Below are 23,940 nucleotides of genomic sequence, written 5' to 3' on the forward strand. Positions count from 1 at the left end.
ATGTGTGGGAGTCTAAGTCTCTTTGTAGGTCACTCAGGACTTGCTTTATGAATCTGGGTGCTCCTGTATTGGGTGCATATATATTTAGGATAGTTAGCTCTTCTTGTTGAATTAATCCCTTTACCATTATGTAATGGCCTTCTTTGTCTCTTTTGATCTTTGTTGGTTTAAAGTCTGTTTTATCAGAGACTAGGATTGCAACCCCTGCCTTTTTTTGTTTTCCATTTGCTTGGTAGATCTTCCTCCATCCTTTTATTTTGAGCCTATGTGTGTCTCTGCACGTGAGATGGGTTTCCTGAATACAGCACACTGATGGGTCTTGAGTCTTTATCCAATTTGCCAGTCTGTGTCTTTTAATTGGACCATTTAGTCCATTTACATTTAAAGTTAATATTGTTATGTGTGAATTTGATCCTGTCATTATGATGTTAGCTTGATGTTTTGCTCGTTAGTTGATGCAGTCTCTTCCTAGTCTCAATGGTCTTTACATTTCGGTATGATTTTGCAGTGGCTGGTACCGGTTGTGCCTTTCCATGTTTAGCGCTTCCTTCAAGAGCTCTTTTAGGGCAGGCCTGGTGGTGACAAAATCTCTCAGCATTTGCTTGTCTGTAAAGTATTTTATTTCTCCTTCACTTATGAAGCTTAGTTTGGCAGGATATGAAATTCTGGGTTGAAAATTCTTTTCTTTAAGAATGTTGAATATTGGCCCCCACTCTCTTCTGGCTTGTAGGGTTTCTGCCGAGAGATCCGCTGTTAGTCTGATGGGCTTCCCTTTGATGGTAACCCGCCCTTTCTCTCTGGCTGCCCTTAACATTTTTTCCTTCATTTCAACTTTGGTGAATCTGACAATTATGTGTCTTGGAGTTGCTCTTCTCGAAGAGTATCTTTGTGGCGTTCTCTGTATTTCCTGAATCTGAATGTTGGCCTGCCTTGCTAGATTGGGGAAGTTCTCCTGGATAATATCCTGCAGAGTGTTTTCCAACTTGTTTCCATTCTCCCCATCACTTTCAGGTACACCAATCAGACGTAGATTTGGTCTTTTCACATAGTCCCACATTTCTTGGAGGCTTTGCTCATTTCTTTTTATTCTTTTTTCTCTAAACTTCCCTTCTCGCTTCATTTCATTCATTTCATCTTCCAGGGCTGATACCCTTTCTTCCATTTGATCGCATCGGCTCCTGAGGCTTCTGCATTCTTCACGTAGTTCTCGAGCCTTGGTTTTCAGCTCCATCAGCTCCTTTAAGCACTTCTCTGTATTGGTTATTCTAGTTATACATTCTTCTAAATTTTTTTCAAAGTTTTCAACTTCTTTGCCTTTGGATTGAATATCCTCCCGTAGCTCGGAGTAATTTGATCGTCTGAAGCCTTCTTCTCTCATCTCGTCAAAGTCATTCTCCGTCCAGCTTTGTTCCGTTGCTGGTGAGGAACTGCGTTCCTTTGGAGGAGGAGAGGTACTCTGGTTTTTAGAGTTTCCAGTTTTTCTGCTCTGTTTTTTCCCCATCTTTGTGGTTTTATCTACTTTTGGTCTTTGATGATGGTGATGTACAGATGGGTTTTTGGTGTGGATGTCCTTTCTGTTAGTTTTCCTTCTAACAGACAGAACCCTCAGCTGCAGGTCTGTTGGAGTACCTGGCCGGCCGTGTGAGGTGTCAGTCTGCCCCTGCTGGGGGGTGCCTCCCAGTTAGGCTGCTCGGGGGTCAGGGGTCAGGGACCCACTTGAGGAGGCAGTCAGCCCGTTCTCAGATCTCCAGCTGCGTGCTGGGAGAACCACTGCTCTCCTCACAGCTGTCAGACAGGGACATTTAAGTCTGCAGAGGTTACTGCTGTCTTTTTGTTTGTCTGTGCCCTGCCCCCAGAGGTGGAGCCTACAGAGGCAGGCAGGCCTCCTTGAGCTGTGGTGGGCTCCACCCAGTTCAAGCTTCCAGGCTGCTTTGTTTACCTAAGCGAGCCTGGGCAATGGCGGGCGCCCCTCCCCCAGCCTCGCTGCCGACTTGCTGCTTGATCTCAGACTGCTGTGCTAGCAATCAGCGAGACTCCGTGGGCGTAGGACCCTCTGAGCCAGGTGCGGGCTATACTCTCCTGGGGCACCGTTTCCTAAGCCCGTCGGAGAAGCACAGTATTCGGGTGGGAGTGGCCCGATTTTCCAGGTGCCGTCTGTCACCTCTGGAAGGGGAACTCCCTGACCCCTTGCGCTTCCCGAGTGAGGCAATGCCTCGCCCCTGCTTCGGCTGGCGCACGGTGCGCTCACCCACTGACCTGCGCCCACTGTCTGGCACTCCCTAGTGAGATGAACACGGTACCTCAGATGGAAATGCAGAAATCACCCGTCTTCTGCGTCGCTCGCGCTGGGAGCTGTAGACCGGAGCTGTTCCTATTCGGCCATCTTGGCTCCTCCCCTCGGTTATATAGTTAAAAAGACCTTTGTTGGCATAGTCTTGGACAGCATACAAGTTCCAACTTTAAATATTGCTGAGTGAATAAATAAACATATGAGACTGAGAAATGTCGTCAGGGTTCAACCTAGAAACACAAAGCCAGTATCATGATCCTGTAATTATTATAACGTTAATCCTTTAGCCATCTTAAAAGGCTTGGACTCATGTCTCTCACTCAGCCAAAAGCAGCAGAAGGTCCAAGTTCCTCAGCTACCTCCCAACCTTGGAAGAGCTGTTTCTTATCTTTCCGCTCCTCTTTATTCAGCTTTCCATGGCCAAGAGAAAAACCTGTCTTCCTTCCGTTGATGTGCCCTCCCCCACGTTGAGGGAGCTGAGGGGAGAGCTGCAGGGGATCCGTAAGGAGCTGTGGGTAAGGTGAGGACAGCAGCGCTCCCTTATTGTGGAGTATACGTCCGCTATTCTTGTGTCCTTTTTAGTGCGGAACTCCATGATGAGGCCTTCCTCCTGATCACTTGAGCCTCATGGTGTCTCCTCTTTTTAGGAATCCAATCTCTCTTCCTGTGCTTCAATCTCCTCAAGGGCTCTGCAGCACTTCCCCTCGAAAGCATTTCCCTAAATCCTTGACTGGGTACCAGACCTTCATTTTTAAGTGATTGAAGTTGCGGCTGAGTATACGTCATGGGCGATTGCCACCGTTTTAAAGTCAAGTAGCTTGTTAGTTGCTCCCCAACTTACAATTTCCTGGCATCTCCATAAAGAAGCTATCCTGTCTCGATCTCCCTGAGGCAGCAGGTTGATTAAAGTTTTAAAATCATGGTTAGTGACTGCTGCGTTTAAGGAGGCCCCAGAATAATCGATTTGGAGTGGTAGCCGTAGCAAGAGTGGGGTCATGACGGAGGCAGCAGCTTGGAAAACTGCAATCGAAACACCATTTCATGCTGTGAAGGGGGAAGAATAGAGGTAGACATGTGCTTTAGCCTCACCTGGGCGCTGCATATGCAGTTAAATCTCAGGGGTCTGGAAAAATATGCCAGCCATTAACAGTGTAATGTTGTCCTCCAGCATTTGAAATAACACTTTGTGTTTCCTGTTTTTTCCTAAGGTATTATGTTTTATTGGTTAAAAAAATAGGTCAGTTTGGAAGGTACTTACCTATAGTTTGAATGGATCAATTTAAATAGGAAGATGGAATCTGTTATATAAGAACAATCATCACACTCAATGCCCTTTAGCAAATATATCCTAAGTGCCCACTGTGTGCCAGGTATTATGTTAGGCACCAGAGGTTAAAAAGGCTGAACAAAATAATCTCTGTAACAAGGAGGTCACAGTCTTATGGAAGGGCAATTGTCATACAAATATATAAAGCATAATAGGACAAGTGCTATGACCCACAATTTACAAGTTGCTATGGAAACACAAAGAAGAGAGCGCCAAAGGGAATCATGGAAGGCTTCACAGAGTAAGTGACCTTCAGGATGGAGGAAAGAGGGAGACTTCCTAATGTGGAAAATAGCAGGAGACACTCCAGGAAAATAAATAGCATATGAAAAGTCACAAAGGGAAGAAAATTGCAAGTATATTGTTATGGGTGGAGTGTAGATTGAGAGGTGTGCGTGTATGGTGGTGATGGTGAGGGGGTAGTTACAATTCATAAGGTAGGTAAAAAGCAATTGGGGAAGACCTTATGCAGCCTGGAAGAAAGTTTGGATATTATACTAAAGACAATGAGAAGCCATCCAAAACTTTCAAGCAGAAAAGTACCTGATTTGATTCGTGGGTTAGAAAGATTTATCTGGAGGCTGTGTGGAGGATGGATGAGAAGGCAGCGGGTCAGTTGGAAAGCTACTGCCATATTCTGTGCATGAGATCATAAGGATCCAAAGCAAGACAACAACCATGGAAATGGATAGAACTCCATGAATATGAAAGCATTTTTAGAGGTAGGATCCATAGGGCTTGATTACTTATTGAATTTGTATGAGGAGGATATATGTGAGATGAAGCAAGAAGTGATTTTCTGCTTTGATGACTGGCTGGGTGTTAGTAGCAGTAAAGAGGAGTTGGCAATAAAAAAGCAGAAACAAATTTGTAGAGAAAATTGATGGTTTGGTTATGTTGAATTGAAGTTTCCTGGGGGTATCAAGTGAGTCAGATAAACATCACTAGGGTTCAGGGGACAGATGAGGTTGAGGAGGTTGAGATTATTGCTATGGGATGCACTTATATTACAAAAAGTGAGGGGTGTCCGGGAGGAGATATTTTCTCTAAAGTCCAATATTAAAAGCCCTAAGTAACATTACTCTGGCAAATGCAATATGCAAATAGTTCTTTTTATTATTAACATTAGGGTATGTCAAATTTTAAAATATTTACACTTAAAAACAAAATATCTGCACTATTATTACAATTGGTTTCACTAAATCAGAAGTGACAACACATTATCTATACTTTTATACCAGAAAACAAAATGAAGAAATCAACAAAATATAATTACTAAAACTCCATTGTGGATCAGGATAAAATGTGTCCAATATTAACTCACACTTTCCCAATAAGTATAAAAATGAATATAACATTGCTTGGACAATTTGTTTCAACAGCGAATCCTCTATTACTATTTGTTCAATAACATATATAAATCCAAAACTGGCAGGTATGAAAAAAGGTTACTTTGTTTTTTGCAGATATTGTACTTGTAAAATAAAGCCAAATAAAGCATATGTCACACATACCAAAGTCTTACATTTAGCCTTTCTAATACAGGCAAGTGAAATATTAACACATAGCATTTAAAATAATAAATATATATTTTATTGACAATAATTTGGAATGTTAGAGATATAAAATTTTATGTACAGTTATTCAGATTAAGACATTTAAACTTTAGGTTTTATTTACAAATATTTATCTTCCTCTCCTATTTGATGTTTTAGCTCAAGAAGAGTTAAAACGGAATGCATCTGTAGATACATAGTTGGGAATGTGTGTTCAGTCACTTGGCTCTGCGATACTAATCTTATGTACCATGTCAGACAGATTTTCAGACTCCAGATCCTCTTTGCCATTATCTGAATTTCCTGATGAGATATAACAACCAGAGTCCCTTGGGCAGTCATCTAACTGTGACTTATTTAAGGAGATGTCTGAGCACAAGGATAGGGGCTCAGGTTCATTTTCTTGCTCTTGAATAACTGTAAATGGAAAAAAAGGGCAGGAGTTAGGTAAAGCAACACAAAATCTTATTCATGTACTCATTCACTTTCAAGTATTATCCTATTTTAACTGTTCTAACCATGACTTCATTACAATGGAAAGTTCTGCAAGTAAAAGGTATCTTTGTTTATTACAAAAGAGGTATTTGCACCCAAATATTCAAACTACTGTTTTATTAGAAGCCAAAATTTGCCCTTCATTGTTCACTTGCAGTTTCATGGAATTCATGTGAACTTCCTGCATAAGCGAAGATCAATATGGAGTCCCATTTTACATTAATAATAAGTTGCCAGAGAAAGCAGATTGTATCCACAGTGTGACTGATGCCTTGCCCAAATGCTCCTTAAAGTATCATTAGAAAAAGGCATTTATAGTTTAAATGCACAATCCAAGTCAATAGTGATCTTTGCGAACAATTTTAGATTCATGATAATCTGGATTAATTAATAAATTTTCACTATGAGTAAGAATGTACAGTAGGACTTCAATTATTTGGAAGTTAACTAATAAAACTTTAAATATCCAGAATTTTCCTATGTTTGCATGTATCACAAAATAGATATAAGAAACCAGGTTGCTTTTAGAAAGTAAAACACCAACATTTCCACTGAATCTACTTTATGAATATTTAGTCTTCCATATCTTTGTCTGTAGTCCTGAAGAATAATCATTTATTTTCAGATTGATAATTTTGCATTCTTAAAGCAGTGTTCTATATTCAACAGGCATTATCTTTTAGAAAAAGAATAATATTAGGGATATAACAAAATATATTTTGGAAGAACCCCTAAGCAGCCTGAAGTTCACATGTTACTCTTCTCGATTCCTTTAGAGTCAACTTTCTCTCTGTCCATGTGAAGTTTCTTGATGGCTGTTGCTCTGCATCCTGAGCTGAGCTCCTCAGAGAAGAAATAGATCTCGGGTACTGCCTCTTAGCTGCAGTACCATATCTTCCTCTTTCCCCTTCTAACCTTGGGGCTTCACCACTGTAGGCATTTGAATAGCTCCACATTGAAGGAGCCAAACACACATTTAAGGTTGGGACAAGAACTCTGCCTACAGAGGCTTTGCACTTCATCCCATTCCAGTGAGAATAAAGTAAATCCAAACCTTGAAATCCTTCAAAGAAGGAAAATGTATAATTTTCTTCAATAGGCTATTATAATGCTAATTAATTTATATCTAGGAAATCTACTCTTTGTCTTATTTATTTTATATATATATCTTGCTTTAAAATGCATTTTCTAGTTAACATATATATTGCTAACATTAGTTTATGATCCACTGTGTGTCCAATTGCCATCAACTTCTATTACAAATGAGAATTGTGCTGTAAGTTACCCTTGTATTAATGAATTAACTTCTCTTTAATGTTTATAGAATGGTACTAGTTATGCATCATCCATGGGAGAAATTGAAAAGTGTTACTTAAAATAGCTTCTAAATTCTGTAGTTTAGAAGAAGAACACTGGTTGAGAAAGGCTGGAAGAAAATTATAAAAATTGCTTCTTAGTCTACTCATCTTCAGAATGAGTCATAACAGTTCTTTTAACCTTTTCCTTAAGTCTTCTATTTGCAACAGTGAAACCACATTTATGCCATTCTTCTGAATCTTCACATTTGCCCCACAACTTTATTTAACTATAGACTCAAATATCAGGTATTTGTCTAGTGATATTATAACTAGTTCTAGATATAAGATGACAATTTTAATAGGCACCTATTGTGATTGTTATTTTTAAATTTTAACTACCATGGAAGCATTTGTGTGCATTATTCATAACAATCTTTAAGTTTGGGAGGGTTTACTTATTATTCACTAGTCTTTCTGAGTATCAGTCATTCACTCTTCTTTCTAAGCCCTTTTTTTATGAAAAGGCAGCACTAAAATGGGACCTCATTCTCTGAAGAATTGCTTTCTATCCTGCCTCTGCTTTTCTATCTTATTGCCACTGAAATGAAATGAGCCAGCTCTGTGTTCCATTATCCAAGTGTTTCTAGAAAAGGCCGGAAGAATTAGTGCTTTTGTATGCATTCTGCCACATCAGCAATGATCATCCTATTCGGAGTGTGAACCTCGTAGTCATAATGATGGTGGGGATAAGGCCACATTTCCCCAGATTATGTTTGGGCCAATATTACCTCAATGCAAAATTAAAAGAACTGATCTACTTCCCTTCACATTGATATCCTAAACAAGACTTGGCATAATAAAAACTGTTTGTTCCCAACACTCTGTTCTATTTAGGTTGATTACCAATTGTGGGGCTGTCTTCAGGATATGAAACAGAGTCTTTAAGAACTGTAATTTCCAAAATTAGTTCTTTTCCTTTAAAAAAATAAATATTTAGCTTGTTATTTCACCCTCAGAAGCCTCTGTGCATTCACCTCAATGGGGAACAAAGTAAATAAATTAAAAACTGTCTTGACTAGAGAATATGTCATTGTGTAATATTAGTACTAAAAATGTATTTGTTTTTATTTCCACATGAGAAATGCTATATCACGTTCTCTAAATTCTAGGAATGGTTTTGTTTTAAACACAGGTCATTTACTGTAGAAATCTTTCATCTGCAATTTTTATGGAAAAAGAAAATAGTTTCTCAGTATGAAAGTTATGCAGCACAGTAATTTACAGAACAGCAGTAATTTGCTAAATGATTTCCTCGTGAAATGAAAACACGACTGTGCCTCCTCAAATGTTTCCCACCAGGCTTGCAATAATTTCAGGCAGGTGATCAGCTGGAACCCTCAACTGTAACTATAAAAAGGCAGGTCATTATGTTATATTACGGACATGAAAGCTATATCCCATTCACTCTTGTATTTGGAGGATCAAGATTTTCCTCTTCTTGTTTCTTTTCATCCTGACACTAATGACAGGGATTGGCACAAACCTGGGTCTTGTGTTATGGGTGTTTCTTTCCTGCAGAGGAGATGAACTCACACTAATGCATCCACATTTTCTTTCTAAGTCATTTAGTCCCTTCATGTGGCCATGAAACAGAGTAAAGCTAACTGGCCTACCCAGAAATTGAAACCATAACCTTCATCAGTTTTGTCCCATGGTTCAATCATCTGGGCTAACCAGGCAAGTAACACATTGGAATAAGAAAGAGGTTTGCCTACAAAATTAAGGACTTCCCATAGGATGTTTCAGTGCATCTTTTTATACTAAAACGTTTCTGATAATACGCTAAGTTTAAAAAAGTATACATAATTCATGTATTCTATTATTACAATTATATGAAAACATACACGTATGCATATAACTTACAAACAAAAATGTTCAAATTTGTTAATTTTCCCTCTATTTCTCAGGTCATCCACATTGTTTTTTAACGAAAGAATAAAAATGGTATAATTTTTCAATAAAGCCCCCAAATGGTTTGTAAATATCTTAAAGGACATACGTATCTAAATTAGAATACACTGAAGAATTATTAAATAATTTGAAAAAGGGTCTTTCTTATTGCTGCCAGCTGACAGCAGGCATACTAGGAACTCCAGAAAGCTGTATAATTCTGTACTCTATGTAATAAAAATAAAATAATATTAAAAAATTATTTAGGAAATATTTTATCATGAAGAGCTAATTTGCATATTAAAATAATTTATTTCCTACCGAAATTGTTACAGAATTGTATAAAACCCATGAAAAAACATTTTAAGATAGTCATCAATGTTGAAAAAAAAGGGTGGCATGGTGATGAAAAGAGAAGATGGCTAATATAATTATTCACAAAATAATTATTTTGGAGTTGTGACATTTAATTAAGAAAGGCAATCTCAATTATACTAAAAGTGAAAATAGTTTTAAGGAGATAAAACTGGAACCTTATTCTGGGAAAAAGTTCTACTCTAAGAAGAGAAATCTGCCCCACCTTTACATATTAAAAAGTTAAAGATTCAAAAAAATGCAAACTAATTTTTGCTTGACTTTCCCAGATTTCTTTGCCCAAATCATCCAGATTTTGTCTTTACCATCTTGCTTGCCTTAGCTTTGAAGCCTCTCTTTCTTTGGGCCAAGTACTATAAAATATTGCAACCTTGAAGGCATAGGAAAATTCCTGGCTAAAGGAATTTCTCAATAAATGATTTTTTAATAAACACAATGATATTTAGATGAATTACAGGAAATTAGAAGTAAAGGAGAGCAAAAAAGGAATTTTGTTAAAATTCAAATGAGAATACCTCTCAGCTCCATCAGTCATCTTCCTGTTTTTCTCTATCCTGGGGCCATCTCCAAAGAGGGAAAACCCAGGGATACACATCTTAGGATGACTCAAAACCTCAACCTCATGTTTTAACCTCACTGGAGTCACTCAAATGAAAACCCAGCCACTGTTCAGGTAACTATGGCTGTATTTATTTGTCAAGAGGCAGCGTTATCCAGGGAGGAAAATTTAGTGGACAACATGGCATGTCTCTCAGTTATTTTTTATTTCATCTAAAGCACATTCTTAAGTTACCGGAACACTTTAATTCTCCTAATAACAGTGAATATTTGGTGTTCATTTCACTTGAATACTAACCCACCTTTTGGAAACACAACAACAAATGAAAAATAGGATTCCATTCATAGGAAAATAACCCGTGGCTTCTGTTCCCCTGAGGCCATGAGAGCATATGGAGTTGAAATGACTTCCCCTCCTCTTGCATATCTCTTTTTGGAGCCTAGCTTCTAACCAGATGTGTACCTGGAAATAGACCTTTTCGCTTTCAGCTAGGGCAATCTCCACTTCCACTGTGCTAGGAACTTCAGCAGAGGCAGAGGCATACTCACTCAAGATCACGATAACTCAGCACCTACCTGGGCAATCTCATTAGACTGCTACTCTCCCCAACCGTACACCCTGTGGAGGGCTTTGGTCCCAGGAAATATTTATCCTCCTCAGTTAAAGTTGTCATATTGTACTGACTATTTTGGTAATGACCAAATAACGTGTAAAACTGTCACACATTATTTAATTAGGGGCCTTGGAAAGTCAAGTTCATATTTCTTATAGGTTAATTAAACCCATTTACATTATGATGGAGTTAAGGACACATTACCCCAAAATATGCTGCTCTGGCATATTGACTATTTTGAGTTGAAGGCACTTGAAGAGAGCAGGTACAAGAATATCACTCTGGCTTTCCCTTTTTTTTTCTTTTTTTCTTTTTTTTTAAGAGAGAGAGAAATAGGGTCTGGCTAGGTTGCCCAGGCTGGTCTTGAACTCTTGGACTCAAGCAATCCTCCTGCCTCAGCCTCCGAGAGTGGTGGGATTACAGGCATAAGCCACCAAGCCTAGTCTGACTTTCCTTCTGCTTCTTAAAAGCAGATGACATTTCCATGTGAAAGCTACCTTCCCTCTACCAGAAGGAAAGTATCATTCTTATCATCAAGGACAGGAAGTTGAGGCAGAGGGAAATCTGTACAAACAAGTCATGTTAGACAAACCCTTATCTATCTAACCACTTCACCCAATTAGCTAGCTTATTTCAAGCTTCTGTGACTTGTCACATTTTCACAACTTATTATTCTTTGTCTAATTCAGTATACAAGTGTTCAACTCTAACTTCATTTTTGGGTCTTCATTTCCCATGAAGCCTCCCTTGCCACATGAAATTTGTGTTAAATAAATTTGTGTGATTTTCTTCCGTTGGTCTGTCTTATGTCAATTTAATTTTCAGCTGTTTTAAAAAGCCTAAGAGGGTAGAGATAAAATTTTGCCTTCCCTATATAGATATGATAAAAAACTAATCTAATTTCATTATGTCTGAAACTATTACTTTTGACAAAAATAGGAATACTCTGCATATTACTGATCTACAATTTGCTTTCACATTTAACATATTTTAAAAAAACTTTAATATCAGTAAACAGCACGCTATATCATTTTCTTAACACTTTCAAAACTACTTTATTGTTTGGGTATATCTTAATTTATTTAACAGGTTAATTATTGATGGAAGTCCCTATTGTTTTTAGTTTTTACCCAAAACTACTAGATTTTTAGCTAGTATTTTTATGCGTTTGTATCTTGAATTTCGTAGGACAAATACTTAGAACTGGAATTTCTGGATACAAAAGTGTGCATATTTTAAACTTTGATTGTGTTTTACGTTATTGCCCTCCAAAAATGTACTTATTTACACTCTTGCACACACGCATGCACACATGCATGGTTAGCATATTCATAAACTAAATCTTGACAACATACTCGAATACCCATCTGCTTATTACAAATACTTGTATGTGTGAAGTGGAATTGCAGGCAACTTTATTTTTATAATAATAGAAGACTGACTTACTATTTGGGGATCTTTTGACCTCCTCATTCATCATTTACTCATTTTACGTTACCATCCACTAATGCAAAGCACAGGACTAGGGGCTTTGGGAAAGCATATGGTAATAGAAGATTCGGTCTTGTTTGGCCAGGGTGATCATTACAAAGCTATTTGTAGTATAAAATCACAATGCAATATAAACACAGGTACAGGAGTGCTCTATATATACGGCCATTAGAGAGGTCCTAAAGTGAAAAATCTGTGAGCACTTTTCATTGGAAATTTTCTGGTAGAAAACTGAGAATCCTTATACTTTGTTTTATAGTTTTTGTGTGATATAGAATATGGCATCCATCATAAATGAAAGTTTGGAGGTAAAATTAAAAAGAAATCTGAAGAAATTAAATTGCATGAGGGCAAACAACTATGACTATATATATTAAATACATACAACTAAAATGCCTGCATGCTTTCTCCACTTTGTGTGTTCAGGTAGCATAGCTTTTCTTTAAAGCTGTATATTTCTTGAATCTAGATGCAAATCATATGGCAAGTGGGTTGGAAACTCCAGGTACACATGTCAGGGGCTAGGACCAGGCTATGCTGGCACACTGTTAGGCCAACTGCTGGACTGCTGCTTGGCATAAATGCAAATCTCCCCTGCTGACAGCTCGTGTTCCAGGCTCCTGGCTGCGGCCCGCCATTTGCCCTGCATCGATTTGGGCAGGCAGGCAGGCAGAAAGGCACAACTGGGGATGCTTGAGCAATGAGGGGCTGCTGTGACCACAGCTGGTATTAACGTTCTGGCACACAACCCACCCTTTCCCCTTCCTCCTCATTTGGCACTGCAACCAGAGTTTGCAGGTACCTCAAATGCATTGTATACAGATTCTGTAAAGTCTGCTTATTCTGTTACTTTTTTTTTTTCAATTTTAAATTTAATTATCCCTGTAATCTAGAGCAAACAAGGTATTTCCATCACCCATTTTCCCCAAGGACAATAGTACATATTCTCATAGACACAATTTTAAGACACATCGAAGTGCTTCTAAGTGTGAAAAATGAGGAACAAGTGCAGAATAAAGAGAAGATGTTTACTATAAACAACAGTAAACCATCTTATTATTCTAAAGAGGCACTTCAGAGTAAGGCAAAGGGGCCTTGAAGATTGTGTTTATGGAACAACACACACACACACACACACACACACACACATATTCTCTGTTCTCTTTTTTATTTGAGAATATTTACTCCCAAAGTAAATGAAACATTTTTAAATTCAGATGATAAATAGAAAAACCCAAGTGTGAGCAAAATAAACAGATCCTGCTCTCTTTTCCCTTCAAGAGCTGCATCTCACCTCAATTTTTCTTCTCCCTATAACCTTATCTAGATTCCCAGTTGTGGGAACTGATGACCTAATTCCTCTCAGTTTTAACGCAACACAGGAGCAAATTCCAAATATCTATGCCGGTCTTGCTGGGATTGCAGAACTCCAGAGTGGTTATCCTACTCCAGAGGTAATCCTGTGATCAGCACTAACACCACATACCAGTCCTTTCATCAGCTTGTTGGAGAAGCATTTTTACTTCCCGCCAAGCAGTGACCTAGATACCATCTCACACCAGTTAGAATCAGGATCATTAAAAAGTCAGGAAACAACAGATGCTGGAGAGGATGTGGAGAAATAGGAATGCTTTTACACTGTTAGTGGGAGTGTAAATTAGTTCAACCATTGTCAAAGACAGTGTGGCGATTCCTCACGGATCTAGAACCAGAAATACCATTTGACCCAGCAATCCCATTACTGGGTATACCCAAAGGATTATAAATCACTCTACTATAAAGACACATGCACACATATGTTTATTGCAGCACCATTCACAATAGCAAAGACTTGGAACCAACCCTAATGCCCGTCAATGACAGACTGGATAAAGAAAATCTGGCACATATACACCATGGAATACTACGCAGCCATAAAAAGGATGAGTTCTTGTCATTTGCAGAGACGTGGATGAAGCTGGAAACCATCATTCTCAGCAAACTAACACAGGAGCAGAAAACCAAACACTGCATGTTCTCACTCATAAGTGGGAGTTGAACAATGAGAACACATGGACACAGGGAGGGGAACATCACACACCACTGCTTGTCAGGGGATGGGGGACTAGGGGAAGGATAGCATTAGGAGAAATACCTAATGTAAATGAAGGGTTGATGGGTGCAGCAAACCACCATGTCATGTGTATACCTATGTAACAAACCTCCACATTCTGCACCTGTATCCCAGAACTTAAAGTATAATACAAAAAAAAAAAGTGTAATCCAGTTTACATTTTCAAGGTCAAAGTGGGTACAATGCTGTTTATCTTGGGCTAAGAAGAGAAAAGGAAAAATGCTTGCTTTAAATCTTAGAAGTCTGGTTTTTTTTCCATGTTTTGTGCCCCATCCTCTTGGTCTCTCTAGATATATTCAAGTCTCACATAGGACTTGTTGTCTTTTCTACGTTATCTCAAAATTTTAGCTCTTATCATCAAGATATGTGCCCATTTTGCTCAACTTTTATATTGAATGATTAGCAAAGCAAATCCTTTTATGTTCTCAATCTAACAAACAATGAAACACCAAACTAGGAATTTATTGCCATTCCTCAAACTGACATCATTCAATGATCAAAATAAAATGCATCCATAATATCCTAGAAAATTTACATGCCCCATTCTTAAAAAGAAAAGCAAACTATTTTTAACCTTTAACGTGACATGCACTTGTTTTTAAATGTCTCAGTTTTATATAACCATATACTCAAGGTCTTTATCATTCAAGGTACAGGAAGGTTGTGCATTTAATCTTTAGCATGGTTGTAGGAGATATGATTCACAGAGTAGAAAATAGATAAAAATAAGCATGCAGCCAGTATGGTGCCAAATCATCAGAACTCAACATCTTATCGACAAATGGAAGTCATTCTTCTTTATTTCTTGAGCAAAGCAGTTTCATATAAGATAAATAGCTTTCAGTCAGAATAGCCTAACATGCAATATGCATCTTTTTGACATGTATATTCTAATACTACTCTAGACCATAAGATTAAAATAAGAAAAATCTCAGGATAGTGTGTTGACAAGAAGCACTGGTTGAATCTGTATTTTTTTTTTCCATTTTTCATCTCCCAGAATTTGGCTCTGTGTATGTTTGTACCTTACTGGCTGTCATTAAGTAATCAACTTCTAGTGACCTTCAAGCATCATTTTCTAAAGTTTTATGCAGGGGAATAATTTCTGGGACATGTCCTTTTTTATATCAAATATATATCAAATATCAAAAACCATTTAATGCTTTGGAGACACTATGTTTTGTTTTCAGAGACCAGGATATGGCAGAACATGTTTCTGATAGATGTAAGAGACTGAATTATAGATTTATGAGCTTGAGAAAGCCACTTAGCTACTTGGATTTTCATCTTCTCGTCTTGCAACGGAAGAATTTTGCGTCAGGTGTTTCTTTTCTTTTTTTCTTTTTAATTACACAGGCTCTATAAATAATTTTACCATCTATGAATAATTGTTCTTTTGTTAGCATAGAAAGGAGACAGGTGATGAGTGAAGTGGAATGAAAAAATTAAGGGGACGCAAGCCTTTGGCACTGAACCCATCTTCCCTCTGTGGGCCCCTGGGGATACTGTTTATTGCTGAAAGTGCTGCTTGCCCAGGTTCTGAGCCCCTTCTCTCCACAAACCTTGTTGACAGGCAGCAATGGTAGCCTCTCGCCTTTCACCTTCTGATATAGAAAACTGAACTAAAGCCCTTGAGAAAATTGGTGAAGTAGCAGAAAACTTCAATTTTCAAATATTAATTGCTTTCATATTGGCCAATTTGCACATGTGGAGGAGTTTTATAGCAGACTCCCTTTGATTAAATCTCCATCTCTGCACTCATCTAGCTGTTTGACTTCTTTGAAATTCATTTCCAAATTTTTGCCTCATCTGCAAATTGGGCAAAATACCTAGATGTGTGCTATTATGGAAGAAAAGCAATCATTTACAAGTGTTCAAAAAATACTCTTCTCCTCCCTGTACTTCATGGTCAAATCATTTTGGAGAGTATTGGTGATGACACTGGACATTGTCCATAATAAAACTCTATAGAATCTACTTCTAAGCCAAACATTGTTTAGTGAGGAGCCATGTCTTGAAATGACAAGATGTGAATAAAACTGGCTCCCTTACCTGAAAGAACTTACTATATCTGTTTATACTGATCAATTTTGTCTTGACTTGAAATATTGATTAAATTGGCTACTTTTTGAAGTTTGAACTCTGTCTGCCTCCGTGACCACATCTCCCTCTCTTTTGCATCTCCCAGCCCCACAACTTCAAAGAAAGCATATAATAACCTAGGCCTGATGATGAAATCAGTTCTGCTGATGTCAAATTAGTTATGCCTGTGAAAGCTCTTGGAAAAGGATGATAAGAATAAAGTAAAAAACAATTTCTTAAAAAGTAAACTACTTTTCACTAGATGAAAAACCAGTGTATAGGAAACATGTGCTCTGCCTCAATTTTGTGGGACTTATGAAAGAGAGTATAGAATAGCCCACAAAAGGACAATTAGGAGGCCTGGTCCCTAAATAACACTTTCCTCCCTCCTCACTCTCCATCTGGGCTGTTACTTGCAGTGTTAGAAAGTATAACATAGCAGCACATACACTGGGTTGGAATCCCAACTCTACACTTCACTAAGGGAGTGTTCTTAGACAAGTTACTTGCTGTCTCAATTTCTCATCATAAAAATGAGCACAGTAGTGTCTAACTCAAAGAACTGGGGTAAGTACTCAAGAGAATAATCAGGAAAGACCCTGGCCCAGGGTCTTGCTCAGAGCACATATGTTTTAAAAATGTCGTTAATAATTACTAGTATTATTTTTACTGCTGGGTGCGGTGGCTCATGCTTGTAATCCCAGCACTTTGGGAGGCCAAGGTGGGCAGCTCACTTGAGGCCAGAGTTCGAGACCAGGCTGGCCAATATGGTGAAACCCCATCTCTACTAAAAATACAAAAATTAGCCAGGTGTGATGGCATGCCTATAATCTCAGCTACTCGGAGGCTGAGGCATGAGAATTGCTTGAACCTGGGAGGAGGAGGTTGCGGTGAGCTGAGATCGCGCCGCTGCCCTCCAACCTGGACAGCAGATTTAGACACCATCTCAAAAACTAATAATATTAATACTAGTAATTATTATTATTAGTAGTATTTTTTTTGATAGAGAAGGCTGGATTTGATAATCTAAGTTCCTTTTTATCTTTAAAGTTAGACTTTCCCCTTTTGGTTGCTCACAAAATACTCCTTGCAGAGTTTGGTGTACCCTAACCTCAGTGTTTGGGGGCCTGACCAGATTTGGCAGGAAAGGCAGTCTGGATGGATAATTATAAAAAGTAAAAGCTATCCTATCTTTACAAGCTCGGTTGATGTAGACAGTATTCTGTAAATCTCCATGATTATTTCATCTTCAGTTAATATTTACAAATACAGAGAGCCATCTCAGATAATAAAAGTGAGTGCTGAATATTTTTGCAAGCTATTATAACATTTTGAAAGAGTACTATAAACATGTACAAGATGTGACTATGTGGTAATGAAATGAGTTTTCCTGTGTGCCATGAAGGCTTATTATCTTAAAGCCTTGTGTTGTTCTACAGAAGCCATGTGTGACATTTCTCACTAATGGCTTATGCTGTTACTAAATACTTGTCTCTAACTCCCTCAGTCTTTGGGAATGCAGGCATCCACTTGCATGTAAATTAATAGCTTTGCAGAATGGAAATGAGGTACCCAGAAAAGTCCTTTCATTTCCTGAGTCCAATAAGGAAATAAATTCCTTTTCCTAACTACATATTTGACCAGAGTTATTGTTTTCAAACTTATATAAAAATACTTATTTTATGGGAAGGCATGCTTTCATGATCTCAGTAAATGAAACTGGGGCTTTGTTTCTAATGGTTATACTATTTACATTAAACTGATTATCAGCTGGGGAGAAGAGTAGGTGTGCACACTTACTTTCTTCTTCAAGGAAGTTTTCAGCAGCTGATAGTAACCTTCTTCTGTCGTCTGGGTTTTCAATATTTAATTCAATGAGGTGACTCTCTTTTATATCCTTTAAATCTTCTAGAGTCTCATAACCATTGAGCAAAAGTGTTGAGGTATATTCCTGTAGGACAAAAAATATAATGCAAATTAGTCAGACTCAAATATTTTATTTTTAGTTCTCTTTAGATTTAAAGAAAGTATAGAGATGCATATAGGAACCAAAGGTGCCAATAGAACTTTTGCTTAACTTCACTTGTATTCGTTTTTGACATATAAACTCCAGGGCTCTTAAATGATTACGTTGTATAATTCTCGCCTTTTGGAAGGCTAAATGTAAAGAAGAAATAATTACCTTAAGCTATACAATTCCAAATCATGGATAAATTAAATAGTTGGATCATGCATCCCATTTGGAAATGTTTCACTCCTCAACTAACTAAATGGACAGAACTAGCATTACTTTAAGTCTATCAATAAAATGCCTCTAGCAGAGTAGCATGCTACAGTAATATTTCAGAATCTACATCTCTTCTTGTTTTCATGATTGCAAAAGCATCTACTCTCAAAACGTTCTAGGGGTAGGCTAAAAAATGAGTTTGAAACAGATGTAATTCTATACAAAAAAGTGGGTGTAGCATTTTGGTTGAAAGGCATTATATAGACCAAAGGAATTCGAGACTTTCTATTTAATTGAAAGCTTTTACTAAGCATAGAAGCACTGTAGTTGGGGAAAGATTTGTTTTCTCAGCATGTATATTTTGTCCATCATTTGAATCAATATATTTAGTTTAAAATTCATAGGTTTCTGATTTCAAAGTCTGTATGTTATTTTGAAACCTCTATCCTCTCAAACAAAATAAAAATATTAAGTGAAGTTGAGTGCTTTTTCAACTTCCTCAGATTCCTCCTATTTTACTGGATCTAATTGCAATATCCTTATTTTAATTACTAAAATAGAATAAGAGGAAGTCTAAAAGTTTTAAGTAATCAGGAAGAACTTATGACCACCCCTTTTTAACAAAAAAAAAAGGAAGAAAAGCAAGAAGAGTGACAATTCTTTCTTTAAAAAAGTATATTCTTAGCACTGAATTAGAATAAAGAACACAAAAATTCCTGTTCTGACATATAACCATTTAACTGTGCATTCTTGGGGAAGTCATTTCAGTCTCGTAGACCTTGGTTTTCTCACAGGTCACAGAACGAACAAGATTCAGAGGCAAGATGCTAACCCGTACATTCTCATAGGAATATCCCATTTGAGGTGCACCAATATTAATATAGGAAGGCTTAGATACTGTGTTTACAGACAGGAACATAACTAGATAATTCAGAAAGAAAACAATTAAGAAAAGCATAATTGACTATTGTCTTGGTGAATTTTGAAAACTATCAAAGTGCTGCTGAGTTAATTTTAGAAATGGATTGCAAAACTGTAAATTGATACTAGGTGTATTGTATGTACACACTATTTAACAAGGTAGATATTTCAAAAGAATTTTGGTAATATAACAAGAAAATCATAATTGGGTTATAGATACAGACAATACATTTCCTTAACACAATCATTATGGGGCTTGATGATCACCGTTTCCCTCAAATTACTTTTAAAATGATTATATTCAGTTATCTTCTCTCAACTTGATTTTGATCTCTGCTTTGTAGAAAATGCAATTCCCTTCTCATTTTCCTTTCACTGTTTTAGACTTACTTCATTCTTTATATTCTCTTTACCATTCTTATTTAGACATTTTCTTAGAGCTTTTTATTCTCCTAGATATTTTTCATTTTTCACTGCATTTTCTCAACATCAATCTCTATTGTCACTGCTCAATACTATTAAGGTATAGTCCAAGGGATATTATATCAAGAGTTTTCCTTGCATAAAAAAAGTAATAAAGGAGAAATAAGAGCTCTTTTAGGAAAACAGGTTTTCCTTTGCTTGTAAGTCTTGTATTTTTAAGCAACGCAACACAAATACCGATCCACTCCCTTCAGTGTTTCCATTTACATACCGCCAAAAGCAAACAGGACACAGATTTTCTCACCTGCAGATGAATCCTCTCTAGGAACTCCTGCAGAGTCTTGGATTTTTCATTGTTGCTCCTCCGGTTTGCCTTTATTTTCTTGGGGGCTGCTTCCTCTTCTGAGATGACATCCACATAAATGAATTTGAAGTTTCCCACTTTATTGTTCAACATTCCCGTCCACATCCCCATTGGTGTTTTGCAGATAATGTCTATGATGTCTCCTTTCTAAGGGCAAAGAAATCCATACACATCAGATTTCAGAGAATCTCATTGATAGAATGAAATCATAGTAAACTAGAATAATGAAGACATTATTCTAAAGGGGTTTAGATGTAACAGAAACAAATCTAAACATTCACTTGCTTCAAAAGTTCAGGCTGGTGGCATGGTGGGTCATGCTTATAACCCTAGCACTTTGGGAGGCCAACGCAGGAGGATTGCTTGAGGCCAGGAAATTGAGACCAGCCTGGGTGACAAAGTGAGATCCCATCTCTACAATTTTTTTCTTTTAATTAGCCTGGCATGGTGGCATGTATCTGTAGACTGAGGTGGGAGGAGTTCAAAGCTACAGTGAGCTGTAATCATGTCACTGCACTCCAGCCTGGGCAACACAGTGAGATCCTATCTTAAAAAAAATTCAAAGAATTTATTTACTAGTTATAATGAAGAAAACTTCAACAGTCTTGACAAAAAGTTCTCATATAGTTTGATGACATGTTTCTGTTTCTGTTATTGTATCAATTTATCAGCTTATAACTGTAGAGTCTGCAGTGTAATTTACAAAACACTTTTGCCTACTCTAAGTTATTTTTGCTCACAACACATCTCTTAGATACATAAAGGAGGTATCATCATTATTAATTTAAATATTACAGAAAAAGAAACAGAGATATTAAATGACTTCTCAAGAGCTTGCAGGAAGTTAACGGCAGAACCAGAACTCAAGTCCAAGTTATCTGAACTAAAAAATGATGCTCTTTTTATTTATACTGTCAAAGTAATATATATGTAACAAAGCGCAAGTTATCATTCCAGGAGGTGCTCCCCAGCTGGGGAAGGAGATGAAAGAGAAGTCTCTTACTCTATATATTTCCAGTGCATCTGAAAAATTTATCTATGGTATAAAATAAACCCATTTCAAGTATTTCATTCATCTAAAATAAAGAAATTTTGCAGAATTCACATAAAAGTATGTGTACACTAAGGATAAATTATGCTACTTAATTCTTTTTAAGGTATTCATGCTCTTCTCTTATTAAGAAGAGATAACATTTAGATTGAGTGCACAGCAAAGTTTAGATTGAAGTATGAATGAATCATATTAGTATGGACAAACCAATTGGTCTTTTTCTTTACTCACATCTAAGACCATGATTAACTATATAGACTGCCAGTTATTGGCAAGGGTAGAAAACCTCACGGGGATATTTCTTTGTAAAGAAAATTTATTTCTATGCAAATATGATGCCTATGTTCAAGAGTTATAGTTCCTCCTTTGAGACTTAAAACTTTTTGCCCCAGAGGGGACTTTAGAGATTCTAATATTTTTGCCCCTTTTAAGTGTCTATCCTCAAACAAACTAAGCATCAAGCCTGCTACTAAAAATATCTTTTTCCTGCTGCTCTGGGAATGTGTGTTCTTCCACCTAAAAAACAAATTTTACTTGTAATGGTATAATTCACCGTGACTGAACTATCTGGTCTACCTTGTGATCATCTGTCTGTCTAGTCTTGTGATCTGTGAGGCTGGGTCTTTCTGCCTTTCATGAAAGGGAATCAAATCATAGGTTGGATGGTATCAGTTAGAGAGACTGAGAAGCTCTCCTGAAGCTCTGGAAACTTTCTAGGCATGGAAACCCTTCACTGCATCCTTCCTATTATCCTTGAAACTTGTAAATTTGCAACTTTATCCTTTAAAGGTATATACCTGCGCATTCCAGGAAAGCCCACAGGTCATCAAGCAAAGACTCAATTTCATTTTGGATAAGACCCTTGATGGAAATCAAAGTATTTCAATTTTCATGAGTAACTGGGGAATTCCTACTGTGTCCTGTAAGAGCTCCACAAAAACTCACCTCAGGCAGCAGCAGCAGTGGTCCCTTGGCATGGTATTGTAGGGAAGTTGAAAGGCTATCCTGAGCCAAACTGTGTTGTGTTTATTTCCTTCTACTGCTCTCTCCCACAATGGTTACTAGATTATGGGTATCCTTTCCCCAAGACTTGAACTTAGACATCAGATCATTCCATATACATAACTAAGGAGCTTACTGTGGGGAACAGTGCATTTTTAATTCTCCAGTTGAGCTTACTCTGATTTAATAGCATGGGAGGGATCAAGAGAAGGGCTGAAGACCTTAAATGTTAAATAATAATATAAATACTCCGTAATATATCATAATTATTAGTTAACATTGGTTTAGTGTTAACAATATAGAAAATTCATACTTTGTGTCCTTTGACTTTTAGCACTTTGTGATACTAGAAAGGAATAATTTAACATCTATGAATTCTTTTAACACAAAACTTTCTTCTCTTTGTGCTACTGTAACCGAACCCTCTCCTTGAGTGTGAGCAGGACCATGAAAATGATGGATTTCACACTCATGATTATGTTACCCTTATATGATAGGAGGGACTTTGCAGATCCAGTTAGTGTACTGAATTATTTGATTTTGAGTTAACTGAAAGGGAGATTATCTTGATGGGTCTGACAAATCAGGTAGGATCCCTTAAAAAAAAAGATTAAGGCCTGAGTGAGCTTTTTCCTGCTCATCCTGAAAGAGCAAACTGCCGTACTGTAGAGAGGGCCTTGGCTGGTGGAATCTAGAGGCTGAGAATGGACTCCAGTTGATATCCAGCGAGAAAATGGGGTCCTCAGTCCTACAACCACAAGAAACTGAATTCTGTCAATAGCCAGTGAACTCAGAAGAGAACCCAGAGCCTCAGGTGAGATCACAGCTTTCTTAGAATTCAGTTGAGCCCACAATTATGACCTACAGAAACTGTGAGCCAACAATACATTTGTGTTGTTTGATGCCTCTGAGCTTGAGGTAATGTGTTACATAGCAATAGAGAATGAATACAGAGGATAAGAGTAAGAAGAGGGAATTCAGGAGGGAATATCACTGGGAGAAAGGTCTCTGGTTACTCATAGCAACCAACTTAAAAAGTACTAGACATTTCCGGGGCATCATGGCAGACGGCAGGCAGGACCAGATTGCAGCTCCAACTCGAGCAGAGGAGTGTGTGGATGCTCACATCATGAATTTTGGCTCCAGAACGATTGCAGAAATAAATCAGGAAACCTGGGAGGACTCACAGATCCCCTGAAGGAAGTGAATTCCTCCTTCAGTAAACAGGAGACAATCCAAATACTGTGCTGGCATCCACAGCTGAGAGGCCCACAGACAGTTAACATCAAAAGACTGTGTGCAGACAACCCCTAGTACCAGCCTGGAGCCTGGTAGACTAGTTGGGTGGCTAGATGTAGAAGACAGGTAACAATCATTACAGATCGCTCTCAGGAAACCTCATCCATAGGAAAAGGGGGAGAGTAGTACATCAAGGGACTACCCCAGGGGACAAAAGAATCTAAACAACAGCCTTCAGCCCTAGACCTTCCCTCTGACAGCACCTACCCAAATGAGAAGGAGCCAGAAAACCAACTCTCATAACATGACAAAACAAGCTTCTTTAACACCATCAAAAAAATCACACTAGCTCACCAGCAACGAACCCAAACCAAGAAGAAATCCCTGACTTACCTTAAAAAGAATTCAGGAGGTTAGTTATTAAACTAACCAGGAGGCACCAGAGAAAGGTGAAGCGCAATGTAAAGAAATCCAAAAACGATCCAAGAAGTGAAGGGAGAAATATTCAAGGATAGATAGCATAAATAAAAAACAATCAAAACTTCAGGAAACAATGGACACACT

At 37.7% G+C, this 23,940-nt stretch overlaps 1 protein-coding gene across 2 annotated transcripts in view; it reads right to left on the bottom strand.

The window, feature by feature from the left end:
• Positions 1–4,708: 4,708 nt before the first annotated feature.
• SAMSN1 (SAM domain, SH3 domain and nuclear localization signals 1) overlaps positions 4,709–23,940 on the bottom strand; it is a 172,260-nt gene continuing 153,028 nt past the window's right edge. For both annotated transcript variants that reach the window (XM_054542837.2, XM_002830562.4), the window contains 3 exons: positions 20,025–20,231; positions 17,950–18,100; positions 4,709–5,590 (listed from right to left, as the gene is read on the bottom strand). In XM_054542837.2, coding sequence (XP_054398812.1) covers positions 5,388–5,590; positions 17,950–18,100; positions 20,025–20,231 — 561 coding nt within the window. In that variant the 3' untranslated portion in view covers positions 4,709–5,387. The remainder of the gene's footprint in view (positions 5,591–17,949; positions 18,101–20,024; positions 20,232–23,940) is intronic.

This window comes from Pongo abelii, chromosome 22 (assembly GCF_028885655.2).
Source record: "Pongo abelii isolate AG06213 chromosome 22, NHGRI_mPonAbe1-v2.0_pri, whole genome shotgun sequence".
NCBI lineage: Eukaryota > Metazoa > Chordata > Mammalia > Primates > Hominidae > Pongo > Pongo abelii.